Here is a 16,431-nt window from a genome sequence, read left to right on the forward strand (position 1 = left end):
TGGCCTGGAAACAACTGGATAAGCGTTTCCAGATTCCACAACTCCTCGCTTCCAGCTACCCGTTTCCATCACCTATGATAGAAAAGTGGGAAACCCCTCCTCCAGTGGATGCATCCATTTCTCACCAATCAAAGAAAACTACGCTCCCAGTACCTGGTGCTACATCACACAAGGATCCTTCAGATCGTAAGCTAGAAATAACACTACGATCTGTGTACTCTGCTGCGGGAGCTCAACTCAGACCAACGCTTGTTAGCGCCTGGGTTAACAAGGCTGTAGCCTGTTGGCCAGAGCAGCTGATAACGGGCCTGGACTCTGGTACATCTAGAGCCGAGCTAAGACTGCTAGCAGAACACATCCATGAATCAGCAGTTTACCTGGGTGAGGCTTCCAAAGATATCAGCCAGATCAGTGCACGCATATCTGCTTCCGCTATTGCAGCACACAGAGCTCTCTTACAACTCTCTTGGCAGATGGAAGCAGAATCCAAGTGAGTGGTTGAAGGTTTGCTGTGCGCTGGTGATATGCTTTTTGGTCCAAATGGATATCCCAAGCCACTGGGGGTAAGTCTACTTTCCTCCCTTCAACTGCCCCTCCACCCAGGAGGATTTACACTGGTCCCTTGTTTCAATCCTTTCGCCCCCCCCCTCCCCCGCAGCCCTTTCCTGGTAGGGCCAGAGGTGCTTCCACACAGGCTAGAGGTGGCAGAGGTAGAGGTCGTCCACAGATGGTCGCACATCGACAGGAACAAAAGCCAGTTGAAAAACAGGTGGCATGATGGTCTCCCATCCCACCTGGGATCTCCTACAGGTTTGGAGCCAGACCTCTTCGGATCCGTAGGGTACAGGATAGATTCCGAAGTTTCACCTCCAAATCGCTTCTTCACTACGGGTCTACAGATGTCAGCAAACAAGGCCAAGGTTCTGCAAGAGGCAATTCAGTCTTTACTACAAGCAGCAGTGCTGGTTCTGGTTTCGGTACATCAGCGGAGTCTGGGGTTCTCTCCAAACTTTTTGTGGTACCCAAGCCGGGAGGGTCTGTCAGACCTATCCTGAACCTCAAGTCTTTTAAATCAGTATCTGATGGTTTATCACTTCAAGATGGAGTCGATTCAATCAGTCATTGCGTGCTTGGAACTGGCGGAGTTTCTAATTTTACTAGATATAAAGGATGCGTATCTACATGTTCCAATTTGGGAACTGCATCAAGCATTCCTGCGTTTTGCGGTATTGCAAGAATACTATGTCCCAACCGGGCACTAGGGAAACCTCTGATGAGGTTACGAACTGAGGGATTGCAGGCTAAGTCTCCTAATTGCGGCCAAACCCAGGTTTGACTAGACCTGCCCAGAGGCGCGGAGTCTAACTCGGTGGTTTTCTCCAGTGACCCCTTCAAGTGGGATTTGGGTTTTCGCCGCACTAAGTGAGCAGGGCGCGGCCCTCTGGACAGGTACCTGGGAGTGACAGAAGACACAAACACAGGGAACACTAGGAATTACACAGCGGAATGGTTTGTACTGAGACACAGGGACAAGGTAAACAAGGATTGACACTTCGGGTGCTCTGGAGATGTAGATGGATCTTGTACTGAAGCACAGGACTGAAGCACACAAGGATGCCACGTGGGACGCCCTGGAGGTGTATACGGTACTTGTACTGAAGCACGGGGACTAAGTACACAAGGATGCCACTCAGGATGCACTGGAGGTGTGGACTGAACTTGTACAGAAACTCAGAGACTAAGTACACCATAGCGCTTATTTTGTACACTATATGTATTCCAGGTGCACCAGTGATTTATAGTAAGTTGTACACAATGGTGCGTACTTTGTACTTGATGGTGTGTATTTTGTACACACAGGTGCGACTCCGGACACACCAGCAGATGACCTTGGAACAGTACTAGAAGATACGTATATTGTACACAAAGGTGCGACTCCGGACGCACCGGCAGATGACTTTGAAAGTGTACACAGTGGGGCGACTTGAGACACACAGGATAAACTTGTACAGAACGCGGGGACTGAACACACAGAGGTGCGATTGGAGACACACAGGAAGCCAGGAACTTGTACAGAACACGTGGACTGAACACACAGAGTTGCGATTGAAGACGCACAGGGAACCAGGAACACTGAGGAAAGCAATACGGCCTCTGGAACATAGGACAGTTGTCACCAGGAACGACTATATGCACTTATACAGCGATGTATATCAGCAACTTCCTGTTGCAGGAATCAGACCTAAATACCCTTAGGCAGCTGGTCATTGGATCATGAGATCAGCTGGCAGACCGCAGGGCTGCCATTGGAGGAGACTGATCAGTTGAATGAACGAACATGGCAGTAATACAACTTTTTGTCCAGCAGGTGTCACTTTTCCTAAACTACACAGCACATGCGTCAGTTTCAATGCACTTTCTGTATCACCGCCCGATGATTGACTGACAGAAGGTGTGATTCCGTACACTATAGTATAGCATTTTGGTCATGGAATCGGGGCTGTAGAAGAATGTGTAATAAAGTATTAAATAATAACAGTACAGTACGTGTGAGTCCTGTACTGTTGAAAAAAGTGTGTGTGTATATATAATCTACACGCGCACACACACGAGGGTTGTTCAAAAAGTAATGCCTAAATGCTCACAACTCAAATTTTATTATAGTTCCTGATTTGATAATTTGCAGTAAAATACTTTGAATTCTTAATAACAGAATGACTCTACTCAAAAAATTCACCATCTGCCCTCAAAAAATGTTTCCACCCCTCAACCCAAGCTATGAATCCACTTTGGAAAAATTCCAGTGGTTGGTATTTGACTTGGGAACGTATGGCATTTTTAACAATTTATGTTTTCAAAATGTTGACCCCAGAGACAGTATTTGAGAGGACCAAACAGATGAAAGTCATAAGGGGCCAAATCAGGACTGTATGATGGATGTGGCATTGTTGCCCACCCCATTTTGGCAATGGCCGCAGATGTTGCCATCGAAGTGAGAGGTCTGGCATTGTCGTGATGTAAGATGACATTTGACAGTGGAATTGTTGACCTTTTTTTTACAGATGGCATCTTAAGTGTAATAACTTATCGATCACTGTTGATTTGATTGGTTTGGTTCCAAGTAATCAATGAGAATAACACGATGGCAATCCCAGAAGAATGTGGCCATGACTTTGTTTACGGATCGCTGTGATTTAAACTTTTTTGGCCTAGGTGAATTTGGGTGTTTCCATTGCTTTGATTGGGCCTTTGTTTCTGGGTCATAAAGGAATACCCAGGTCTCATTTCCTGTAATGACATTTTCCAAAAACTTCTCTTGGTTGGCTTCAAAGTTGGTCAAAAGGTCATTGCACACTTCCACCCTCTGGGCCTTATGATCCCTGGTTAATTTTTTTGGAACCCATTTAGCACACACTTTACAATATCCCAAATCATTGATTAATGTTTCTACGGTGCCATGGCTACATTCAAGTTCATCTCTGATGGTCACACGACGTTTTTTCTGAATCATGACATTGACTTTGTGTTGGTTCTCTGCTGTCACTGCAGTTGATGGTCTGTCACCATGAGGATTGTCGCACACAGACGATTCTCCCGATTGAAAACACTTCATCCACCTTCTGACATTGCTATAGTCAATTGTATGCTCACAATAAATTTTTTCCAGTGAATTCTGTTATTTATACATATACAGATGGGTCCTCATACATCCAGCCTCCTTGCACGTTAAACAGGCCATCCAGTCGCGCCATGCCATGGCGTGACTCGGTAGCGGGAGCGTCTTTTATGCAACTTTTTACCTTCAAATGTGTCTGAATCATAACAGGATCAAATTGATAGCACGAGAACCTTCTGCTGATTAAAATGATATGTAGCATGCCTATGTTCTGTGAGCCAGTGCGAGTGTATCTGCACACAAAACGTTACATTACACTAATAGCGACTGTAACACTTTTACGTAGTGATTTGTTTGCAGATACACCCGTACTGGCTCACAGAACATAGGCATGCATTTTAATCAGTAGAAGCTGCTTGTGGTAATAAAACGCTTTTTAGGGTAAAAAGATGCTCGGCGCTACCGAGTCACACAGCACTCCTGTGCTATGTGTGGAGCAACTTGTAGCGCACAGAGGATAGATGTATGTGAACTATTACTGTTCTGCAAAGTCCCTGTCCCTAAAAGTGACCCTACAGTAGATGCATATTACTACACCGAGTCCCAATAAAGCAGCCGTACAGTAGCTTACATTGACCAGAAGACGCACACTAAGCATTACATAATGACAGAGCAACTGAAGTTCAGTTATTTAAAGAACTCTACTGAACTGAAAGCATTTTTCTCAACATCCCACCGCAGCACAAATTTTATCAGTGGAGCACTCGTAGAATACCACAGTACGCCACAGTACAGCCATAACGTAACGTTCCATGGTGCGACACAGGAGGCCTGAATGGCGCGCTATGAGCTACAAACTAGCTGGGCACATCTGTAGATATCAAGTATTTGGCTTGGAAGACTGTTCTTCTCCTGGCATTGACAATAGAAGGGTACCCTGCGCACTGGATGCTGGAAGTGTGGCGTGGAGTGCTGCAGGTAGTGAGGTCGCCCTGACCTAATAGGAGAATAGTATAGAAAGGCTACTGCGCTCAACCCTTATCTGTGGCATGTGTGAGTCTAATCAAACATCTGATGAGAACTGGAATAGCTGAATAGTATCAGTTTCTGTGTATGTGCCATGGTAAATAGGACCAGGTAGAATGCACAGCAGATAAGCGGGACGCCACTTACTGCACACCATTAAGGTACTGTTTAAACTTTACTCTACCCTCCGGGTAGCGACCACCGTTCGTCCACCTGGACACTATACTTACCACGGCACATATATAGAAACTAAGGCACAGATGCCCAGCAGCTCTGAGAAGATTTAGTGACTTTCTCCTATACTACAGGAACTGTTTAAACCTCAGACCAGAGGTTACCATTGTTCAGTTCTGTATCCATTGGGAAAAAATTTTACCCCCATTGTTCCTCACTCCCTGTTATGTTGCTATAAAACAGGGTTGCAGCATTGTATACACTGATTGTCAGTGAACACATATTTCTTCTTCGGGTTCCATAGGATCCACAGAAATTGCCTTGGGATGTAGCTGGAATGATCCAGGCACCAAACAGTCAGCAAGCTTTAGCTTCCAGGATGCACTGGGTCCTCCTCCATACATATCCCACCCCTGGCTACAGGAAGTCCAGTTTTTTTGCTGTTTGGTGCAGGAGCAGTCCCCAAACAAGTTTTGTTTGTTTTTTTTCTCCAAGGGACAGCACGTGGTTGACGGAGGGGAGACCTGAAGCAGCTTAGCATCTATATAGACGCTCGTGCTGCCGCTCCGTTTTCCCCTGCCGGGCCGCAACTCTAGCGTTAGGCTACTACTTTTGGTGAGCCTAACCAGCCCAGGACTGCAACCGGAAAACATCGGGGATGGCAGGTAAGGCTTTCCCTGCGGTCGCTGACTGGGAGGTGAGGGACAGGGTGTGGCAGTCCGTGCCTCCGGCGGTAGGAGACCCGCCGGAGGACACTGTTGTGCAGAGCCATGTGGAAACTGTCTCCGGCACTAGACCACCTGGACATGAGGGATCCTGACAACCAGTGGCTTGATGGCGGCGGCCATGTCAGTGTGCCTGGTGGAGCCATACAGCATGAGGGGAGGTATGCTATCCCCTTTTGGCCCCTCCTTCGACCTGGATACTGGTTCAGTCAGAAGACTTCCCGCCTCCTGGTTGCTCCACCCAGCCTCCCTCTATATAATTCGGCCAGAGACCACTCTCATGTGCTCTCGGTGGTTAGGTTTTCAGGAGGCTGGCTCAGTCTCCCTGTATACCTCTCTGTACGGTGTTCAGCTTATACAGAGCTCAACATACTACCAGTCCTGTGCTGGTGTCATGTATGGCTATATGGTAGTGGCTAAAAGAGCTTGGTGCATATGGTTATAATATATATAGCAAACTATGTATCGCATGTGACTGTTTTGAAATCTGTGTGTTATGCTGCCTTTATCTTAATAACTGACAGTCATCATCTATCACTGCTGTTTCCCCTCATTTAACCCTCCTGTAGCAGGTGTGTATATTGGGTGTGAAACATTTGTCACATTTGTACTCAGACTTTGCCTATTATAGAGATATTATTATGTCCAAAGAAGCTGAAAGACAGGTGGCTGAGGCTCCTGTGCTGGCATCATGTATGGCCTGTAAAGCGGGGTTCACCCCACAGGATTTCATACAGGATGGGTTATGTGGCCGCTGTGTCAAGGAGTCTCCACATCAGTCAAATTTACCAGCTTCTGGGCAGGAACCCCCCATGGCTTCCTTTTCCCAGATTATGGCACAGGTTGCATACAGATTGGCAGCCCCTGGGCCAGCTGCAATGATGGGGCCCTCTCAGCATTTGCAACCTGCTATGTTTTTTCCCCCCGATGCATCCGTCCTGGTTGGACATGTATGCTAATTCAAGTCAGAATGGTTTCGCCGTTAGCAGCTTTTCAGCAGCCTAAACAGACGATTAGGCCAGTACAGCCGTAGTCCAGAAGGAGGTTGGCTTCACACACCATTCAGCCTTCAGATTCTGGTACATCATCTGATGATGGGGGGGATACACAGGGATCCTCTCAGGAATCACCCTTAGACGAGGAAGACCGTTTTCCAGCAGCAGATGTCCCTTATCTACTTAGGGCAGTCAAGGCTGTGCTAAACATTGACAAGGAGGAGACAGTGCAAAGAAAGGCTCCAGGGTTTAAACGCCAGTGGGTTATAAAACCTAAGTTTCTCAAGTCTGAGCACCTTTCGGCTCTCATGGGGGAAGCATGGAAATTGCCAGATAGGAAGTTCCATATTACAAGGAAGGTGGAAGCCTTATACCCCTTTCCAGTGGATCAATGCACTAAATGGGAGGTTCCCTGGTCAGTGGATACACATGTGGCACATCTAGTTAAGAGTGCCACATTGCCTATACCTTCTGCTTCCTCACTTAATTGTCCCACAGAAAAAAAAAAACTGCTTTAAGACAGGCTTCAAGTTTCCTATCAGGTGCGGTTACCCGACCGGCCATGGCTACAGCTTGAGTCTCAGGCCATTGAGGAATGGATGAAGACTCTGGAAATTTCTCTTCCAGATGCTTACAGGGAACACCTAACAACCATCTCTTATGTTACGGAAGCAGCATCCTACTTGGGAGAGGTAGCTTTAGATGCGGGCATATTATCCTCCAAAGCATCAGTGGTTTCTGTGGTGGCCCGGAGAGCCCACTGGCTGAGGAATTGGAAGGCAGATACAGGATCCAAGAGAGCTCTGGAATCCCTCCCGTTCTCAGGGGGCATTTTGTTTGGCACAGAGTTGGACAAGATTGTTGCTACGGTGGCAGCCTCTAAAACGGCTGGTCTACCTTCGGCATCCACTGTTAAACCTAAGTGGTCAGCCTTTCGGCCGCAAGGAAAAGCATGAGGTCAGTCTTCTGCCAGAGCCAATGCTTATAGGAAGCCACAGTCTAGGAAGTGCTGGCCAAACAGACATCCGGCTGTCAGGTCAGACGTCAAACCTGCAGCTTGATGGTACGGGCCTCCCTCTGGGGGATCCCCAGGGTGGGAGGCACAACTCTGGCAACGGGTTCTGCGAAAGCCTTGGCCCTTCAGCAGGCTATACACTCCCTGCTGATATCGAGGGTTATAATCCCGATTCCAGTGAACCAACGGGGAAAAGGGATATTACTCCAACCTCTTTTTGATTCAGAAACCCAACGGCTCTCACAGGCCTATTCTAAACCTGAATGGTCTCAACACGTTTATCACGGTTCCCAGGTTTCGCACAGAAACTCTGCAGTCGATTGTTTTGGCCATGGAACCAGGTGATTTCATGGTGTCCTTGGATATCCAAGATGCATACCTTCAATTGTGCCAATTGCACAATCCCACCAGCAATTCCTGCAGTTCGCAGTCTTAAAGGAGCATTTCCAATCTCAGGCACTGCCTTTTGGACTATCAACAGCCCCTCAGGTGTTTACCAAAGTCATGGTAGTAATAACGGCCTACCTCAGGTATCAGGGAATCAGGATTCTGCCATATCTGGACGACCTGCTGATATTGGCTCAGTCATCACAAGAGTTGCAGCGTCATCTCATACTGACTGTAGCGTGGCTACACAGACATGGGTGGATTGTAAATTGGAAAAAGTAATCGCTTCTTTCAGTACTGCAGATGGTGCATCTAGGGGCAAGGTTGGATTCTCTGGCACAAAGGATTTATCTGCCAGATTACAAGATTGCGGTTCTTCAGCTGAAGATGCGCAAGCTTCTTCTCAGCCGATCAGTATCAATCCATGCAGCATTGCAAGTCCTAGGTTCCATGATGTCGACTTTCGACATGGTGTAGTACGCCCAGTTCCACTCCAGACCATTGCAGAGGTTAATTCTTTCTCACTGGAGAGGGGAGTGCCACCTAATAAAGGCACAGACAATCCGTTCTCTCGCCAGAAGTGCGACTGTCCCTGTCTTGGTGGTTGCAGACGGGTCATCTCAACAAAGGTAGCCCATTCTGGATTCCAGATTGGGTTCTCCTCACAACCGATGGCAGCCTCCTAGGATGGGGTGCAGTGACAGATCGTCACACATTTCAGGGAAAGTGGACAGCAAGAGAAAGTCTTCTGTCTATAAATGTCCTGGAACTAAGGGCAGTATTCAGAGCGCTGGTTCAGGCTCAGGAAATATTAAAGGGCAGGCCTGTCTAGGTACAATCTGACAACGCCAACGCAGTAGCCTACTTAAACCATCAGGGAGGCATGCGGAGCCAGGCTGCCATGTTGGAAGTGTCAAACATTCTGGTCTGGACAGAATGTCACCTCCCGGCAATATCTGCAGTGTTCATACCAGGAGTCCTAAATTGGGAAGCGGACTTCCTAAGTCGGCAAGATATACATGCCAGAGAATGGGCTCTTCATCCTCAGGTATTTCAGAACCTAGTGGACAGATGGAGTCTTCCAGAGGTAGACCTCATGGCCTCAAGGCACAACCACAGGGTTCCCAGCTACGTGTCCAGGACCAGGGATCCTGCGGCCGAATTTGTGGATGCTCTGGCAGTAAGGTGGAATTTCAGACTGGTGTATCTGTTTCCTCCATTTTTCCCTTCTTCCCAGGGTCATCAGGAAGGTCAAGCAGGAAAGCAGTACAGTAATACTGGTAGCTCCTGCTTGGCCCAGACGCCATTGGTTCACCGACCTGCAGAGTCTCTCCATAGACACTCCGTGGCCTCTTCCTCCAAGGCAGGTCTTGTTAATACAGGGTCCCTGCCTGTATCGGACCTTCCTCTGCTGTCTTTGATGGCATGGCTCTTGAGGCCTCCGTCTTAAAGGCAAAAGGTTTTTCAGTTTCTGTAATACAGACAATGTTAAGGGCACAGAAACCTTCTTCTGCCCGTATTTATTACAGAATTTGGCACTCATTTTTTCAGTGGTGTGAACTAAGTATGACCCTAAGGTGTTTAGGGTCTCGCGAGTGTTTTCTTTTCTTCAGGCCGGGTTGGACAGAGGTCTGCGTCTGGCTACTCTGAGGGTGCAGGTCTCTGCACTGTCGGTTTGGTTTCAGAGAAGGGTTGCCAACTTGTCTGATGTAAGAATATTTTTTCAGGGTGTTCTGAGGGTTCAGCCTCCCTTTGTTCCCCCGGTAGCCCCGTGGGATTTGACATTGGTACACAGGGCTTTACAGGCTCCTCCCATTTGAAACCCTGAAACCGGTAGACCTGAAGTGGTTGACAGCGAAGACAGTTTTTCTTCTAGCTATCGCTTCGGCCCGCCCTTGCCTTTCTTTTAATATTTCATCAGGATAGAGCTGTTCTTCGTACCAAGGCCAGCTACCTTCCTAAGGTGGTATCTCTGTTTCATTTGAATGAAGAAATTGTGGTTCCGGCTTTGCAAGATTCTGGCCTTACTGCTGGTGAAGCATCATTGGATGTTGTGCAGGCTCTACATATCTATGTAGACCGCACTAGCTCAATTAGAAAAACAGATCTTTACTTGTGTTGTATGGCTGTCATAAGCAAGGCTGGCCAGCTAATAAACAGACTTTGGCCAGATGGTTGTGTATGACAATTTCTCAAGCTTAAACACAAGCTGATCTTGTTCCGGATATGGTTACAGCACATTCTACGAGATCTGTGGGACCATCAAGGCGGTGCAAAGGGGTGCCTCTGCTGAACAGATTTGCAAGGCACACACCTTTGTCAAATTTTATGCGTTTGACACATTTGCCTCTCAGGATGCTTCCTTTTGGGTGTAGAATTCTCCTTTCTACTGAGACACAGGAGCGTCCCCACCCCTAGGAGGAACTGCTTTGGGACATCCCGAGGTAATTTCTGTGGACCCTATGGAACCCGAAGAATAAAATAAGAGTTCTGGCATAACATACCTTTGTTAACTCTTTCTTCGAGGTCCATAGGGTCCACAGAGCACCCACCCTAACGCACCTGTTGTTCGGAAACTATTTTCTGTTGTATTTGTATGATTTCCTCTTCTTACAGAGAGTGTGTCTGGAATGCAAGGGTACTTCCTTCCTTTTCAATTTTTCTTTCCTGCTTGGGCTTGATAACAAAAAACTGATTTTCTGTAGCCAGGGGTGGGGTATGTATGGAGGAGGACCCAGTGCATCCTGGGAGTTAAAGCTTGTTGACTGTTTGGTGCCTGGATCACTCCAGCTACATCCCAAGGTAATTTCTGTGGACCCTATGGACCTCGAAGAAAAAAAAGTTAACAAAGGTATGTTATACCATAACTCTTATAAGTTGTATAACATTACCCAATAAAGATACTATTCAGCCATTCCAGTTCACATAAGATTTTTGATTACACTCACACATGCCACAGATAGGGGTTGAGCGCAGTAGACTTGCTATACTATTCTCCTGGCATTTGCTTCGGCCCGTCGGGGGCCCTGTTTTGAAAGCCCCCTTATCTTATTTTCCACTGTGATAGGGCGGAGCTCCGAAGACAAGCCACTTTCCTTCCTAAGGTTGTGTCGGCTTTTCACATAAATCAACCTGTTGTGGTAATAAATAACTGGAGGGTGGTACTGTGCTCGATTGAAAATATACTCTTTGGTGATGTCAGGGGTATCTGTGTATGGACAAAATAATGTGAGATGTGTGTTCACGCTTGTGTCATATATTGAACTGCTGAAGCTCACACAATGTTTAAAGTATAGTTGTGTTTATTGCAAAAAGGGAGACACAATGATCCTGTGTAAAACAGACACAATTATGACTGCTGGGTTCAAATGCTGTATGGAGGTAAGCAATCTAGGTATGTTCCCAGAGGTTTTGATATCAGTCCCGTATTCCAATAGTTACTAATAGTTAAACTGGAATGGAGTGTTTTTGGGATAAGTGACGGTGCATGGGGTATGATGAGCGTGTAGTACTGTCTTTCTGTATTCACTCAGTGGTGGCAGAATCTGTACTGTGAGAGTCTATATACACGAGGTGTGTAAGTGGTGTCTGGCGGGGCGGCGCCCTGTTACCCCCAGGTGCACCTACTTACCCTCAGCGTTCTTTCAGTACACCTCCGGGTGTACCTTCTGTCTTCAGTGTCCTCCCGGTCTCCGATGTCCTGCGTCTAAAGGATGCAGTCCACACTGTGTCCTGCGATACTTCCTGGTGTCACGATCTCGCTAGATCACGTGGCACCCAGGCTCAGCAGTGCGTACAGCGGCTCAACTCGCGGATAGTGCGAGGAGACTTTGGATTCCTTATTAGGGTGATAGTAGTCTCTGGTACTTAAGTTGGAAGTCTAGTGGCGTTATCTCCGACGTGTATCAGCCTTTCGGGCCTTCCTCAGGGAGTAAAGTGTGCACCATCTTATGTGTGGTGTCCCTATATATAGGGAGGTCCTGATCAACACCATCTTGTGTGTGGCGTATCTGACGTTATAGGTGGCGGCCATGTTGCAGTGGGCATATGATGCATGGAGGCCATCTTTGTGAAGGGAAGTGTATTGAACAGTGGCCATCTTAGTTCAGGGAAACGTCTATCTTAAAGTGTGATGGGCATGTTTAAGTACATGTCTAAGTTATGATGTTCAAATACGGCTCCATCCTCCTGTGCCTTTCCAATTAACACTAACTGATTGTGTTAGGTGTTAGCCAATGATGACCTTGTGGGATAATATGCATAATGTTAATCCCGCCATGATGGAATCCCAATCTTCCTGTTGCATATATGGGATGATAAAATGGGTTATATGTGTGATTAGGTCTTGTCTTGGTGGGGTATTGCCACTCTTTCCCTTATTCATGTATATGGCTGCTGTGTGTGCTTATTCCTTATTGATGACCGCTTTTATTTCATTCTCCACGTTTAATCCATGTGGTCTGAATCTGGTTCATAATCTTTTCAAAATCCCCACCTCTCCAATTCTTCTCAATGGTACATAATCCTACAAATTTTGATCCTTTTGGGTCCTGATTGTGTGCCTCCTTGAAATGCAGTGCCAAATTGTGTGTCCAGAACTTTTTTTATGTTTCTGATATGTTCGGACCTTCTTGCGCTTAGTTTTCTGGTACTACGTCCTATATATTGCATGCTGCAAGGGCATACTGCCATGTGTATGACTCCAGTGCTGTTGCAAGTGATGTGGTGGTTGATTTTATATGTTGTCCTTGTTTCATTTGATTGCAATGTCTCTACTCTTTTGGTAGTGATGTGGCTGTTTCTACAATATTGGCAGTTTCCACATTCATAAAAACCTGCTTTCACTTTTGTTTGATGTCGGGTAGTTTGGATTACTGTATCTGTCTTGTGATTCCTCACTAATTTTTGTTTCAAATCTTTCGCTTTTTTGTATATTATCTTGGGGTGATCCGGTAGTATATCTGCCAAAATTTCATTTTCTAATAATATGTGCCAGTGTTTCCCTATAATGTTTCAGTTTGTTTGTGTCCTGGTTGTATTGGGTTATGAAGTCAATCTTGTAGGGGTTAGTCATCTCCTCCCCTTTTTGTTTGTATTTGAGTAATGTTTCTCTTTCTGCCCCCTCCATTGTGTGATCAGCTTCATCTACTAATTCTGAGTTGTAGTTTTTTTCTAGAAATTTCATCTTTAATTCTTGACCTTGGGTTTGGTATTGTTCCAAGTGGGAACAATTTCATCTTATCCTTGTGAATTGACCCACTGGTATGTTATGTAACCAGTTTCTGTGGTGTCCGCTGTCTGATTGAATAAAATTATTAACATCTACAGGTTTCTTAAATGTTTTCGTGTGTATCTCATCATCCAGTCTATGTAGAGTGTGATATCCAGAAAATTTACAATAATGCCTCATCCCCTTTCTATATAAACAGAATGTCGTCTATGAACCTTTTCCAGAGGACTAGATTTGCGCTGTACATGTGGCCTGACCAGATGTTTTGGTCTTACCATGAGCTCATGAATAAATTTGTGTAGCTCGGCACATATCTAGTCCCCATCGCGGTGTCGGTTGTTTGACGGAAGTACTGTCCCTCAAACCAAAAATAGTTGTGTTTTAGGATGTAATTAATAGCTTGTAAGATGAATTTGATCTGTTCTATTGGTATTGTGTCTTTGGTTAGGTAATATCGTACGGATTCTATCCCTTGTTCATGGTTTATTATAGTGTACAGGGACGTGACGTCACTCATGCACAGCCATTGGTCTTTCTCCCATTAAATGTCCTTGAGGGTCCTTAGTATATATGTTGTATACTTGAGATGTGATTTCTGTTCTGAAACAAGGGGTTGTAAGAAGGTGTCTATGTACCTAGATAAGTTGGAAGATATGGATTCTATCCCTGATAAGATTGGTCGTCCTGGAGGTCTCTTTGTCTTTGTGCACTTTAGGTAAGTAATAAAATACAGGGGTGATGTAGTGTTTGTTGTTAAGATATTCATGTTCCTTCTTTGATAGTATGCCCTTGTCTATTCCTTCCTGTAGTATTTTGGTTAAGATGTTATGGTATCGTGTTGTTGGGTCATGCGTCAGTCATTCATAGGTTGTATTGTCTCCTAGCATCCTTTCAGATTATTTGTTGTAGTCTGCAGTGTTGAGTAGGACAATGCTCCCTCCTTTGTCTGTTGGTTTTATAATTGTTTGTTCTCATTTAGTTGTTTTAGTGCCTGTTTTTCTGCTCTGGTAATATTCGTTCTCCTAGTGTCATTATCTTTGATCTTGTCTATATGTCTATTGACTAATTTTTCGAAAGTGTCTATCAAGTGTCCCTTTAAGTGTTGGGGGTAAAAGCTCGATTTAGGTTTCAGATCTGTATGTTTGTACTTGTGTTCCTCCATGTTTTTGATGTTGGGTTGACTGTGATAGTACTTTGCTAGAGTGAGTTTCCTTACAAATTTATGTGTATCTAAATAGACTTGAAATGTATCTATCTTGGCAGTGGGTGCAAACTTGATCCCTTTGTTTAGGAGTGTTTTGCTTAGTGTGATGTTGCTCAAATTGATAATGCCACCTTTCTTATTCCCTACTTGTGTCTTTTTAATTTTTTTGTTGATCCTTCTTCCTCCTCTGACTTCCCTTCTAGTGTGTCCTGCTTTCTTTTCTGTATGTTTCGCAGGGCTGGTGGCCTGCTTCTTGTTCTAAAAAAAAAATCTCTCCCCATTTTGTGTTCTTTATATTTGTTGTGTCTCTTGTGTTGTTGATGGCTGTCCCTATTGATTGACGTGCTAATGCTTCGTACAACCTATAGGACTGCAGAGTATCCTGAACTCTGGATGTGGTTAGAGCCTTCCATTTCTATGTGTCTTGGACGGCGTCTTTCCGCAAGACTGATTTGCTTTGCTTTGAACTGATGCTGTTCAGAAGGGGTTGGGCGGCATCAAAACAGACGTTGGCAAGGTGGATTCAGCTGACTATACGACAGGCTTATATTGGTAGCAATAGGCTACCTCATCCGTCTATTTCAGTGCATTCCACGCGCTCTGTGGGTACGTCATGGGTGGCACGTCGGGGTGCCTCCACCATGCAATTGTGCTGTGCGGCTACTTGGTCCTCAGTACATACCTTTTTTGTGATTTTTTTATCGGTTTGACACATTTGCTGCTTCAGCTTCACGCTTTGGCCACCTTGTTCTGCAGGCTCCTCAGAGCGCTCCCGCCTGTGGGGAAAACTTTGGGACGTCTCCGGTGTCCCCTAGTGAATGAAAGAGAAAATGGGATTTTGGTACTTAACGGTAAATCGTTTTCTCTGATTCCACAGGGGACACTGGACGCCCACCTCAGCGCTCTTCGCCTGCCTGTTTGATTGGTTCCGTGTGTTTGTATGGTTTTGTTGTGATTTTAGCTTCTCTTTGCTCCTCTCGGTCTTCTTTTTTCTAAACTGAGGGGCTCGTGGGGCATAGAGGGGGAGGAGCTTCAGACTTCTAAATTATTTAAAGTGCCAGCTCCATATCTACTTCTCTATACCCCAATGTACTAAGTTTCCAGTGTCCCCTGTGGAATCAGAGAAAAGGATTTACTGGTAAGTACCAAAATCCCATCACTCGCGCGCGCTCTCTCGCCTTTTTTCTCTCTCTGTCGCTCGCCTTTTTTCTCTCTCTCGATCGCCTTTTTTCTCCTTCAATTTAGCTGTTTTGATGACCTTCAATTTTTCCTGAGTATATTATATTTGAGATCTCCTCTTTGTTTTCATAGTTTTGGGAACATGATCTACAAAGATAAACGGGAATCCGTTACTAAAGAAGATCTGGCTCGTGCTACATTGGTAACCATAACCAATAACATTGGCTCAATAGCACGAATGTGTGCAGTCAATGAGGTAAGATATAGTTTCTGAAGGGATTGAAAACGACATTTAAAAAAAAAAAAAATTTGTGAGATGTTTTACTGGACCTAATTCAAAGATGTACCTTAACATGATGTTTATGCGCATCTCCAATGTTTTTAGATAGGCGCAGAAGCAGCACTGTGCATGTTCAGATCTCTGGCTGCATTGTCGGTCGTAGTGCCCCAAATGCAGAAGCATGATTGAAATGCTACTGGCGTTTAGGGACAGCGACAGTAAGTGTCACAGAAAAAGGGGGCATGTTTTATGGGCGTGCCAAAGCCAGTGGCTTTGTCGTTGGGTCCGCTTCACTGACCCCAGCTGCGTGATTTAACCAGACATCTTGAGGGTTACTTAGATGTCCAGTGGTTACACAGTTGATCCGATGATGCATCCTCAGGTGTAGCAGCAAATCACAGAAACCGGCAGTGGGCGTCTTTTAACTCCATACGTCTTCTGCAGCTTTAGCATATTTTAGCACAGCCGCTGCATACAAGGATGCAGCAGCGGTATTAACTGTGACCATCTCTGAATCAGGTCTTATTATTGAAAATAATTTATAGTCCACAGTAAGGACATTTATGAAATGTTAATATATATACGATTCACTTAGGGGAT

The 16,431-nt window shown here is 45.5% G+C and overlaps 1 protein-coding gene across 2 annotated transcripts in view; it reads left to right on the forward strand.

Annotated features, from left to right (window-relative positions):
- LOC148442123 (pantothenate kinase 3) overlaps nt 1-16,431 on the forward strand; it is an 83,547-nt gene that overhangs the window by 21,495 nt on the left and 45,621 nt on the right. For both annotated transcript variants that reach the window (XM_088464213.1, XM_088464214.1), the window contains exon 6: nt 15,684-15,807. In XM_088464213.1, coding sequence (XP_088320339.1) covers nt 15,684-15,807 — 124 coding nt within the window. The remainder of the gene's footprint in view (nt 1-15,683; nt 15,808-16,431) is intronic.

The sequence above is a fragment of the Taudactylus pleione genome, unplaced genomic scaffold, assembly GCF_031769625.1.
Source record: "Taudactylus pleione unplaced genomic scaffold, aTauple2 ptg001609l, whole genome shotgun sequence".
NCBI classification, from domain to species: Eukaryota; Metazoa; Chordata; class Amphibia; order Anura; family Myobatrachidae; genus Taudactylus; species Taudactylus pleione.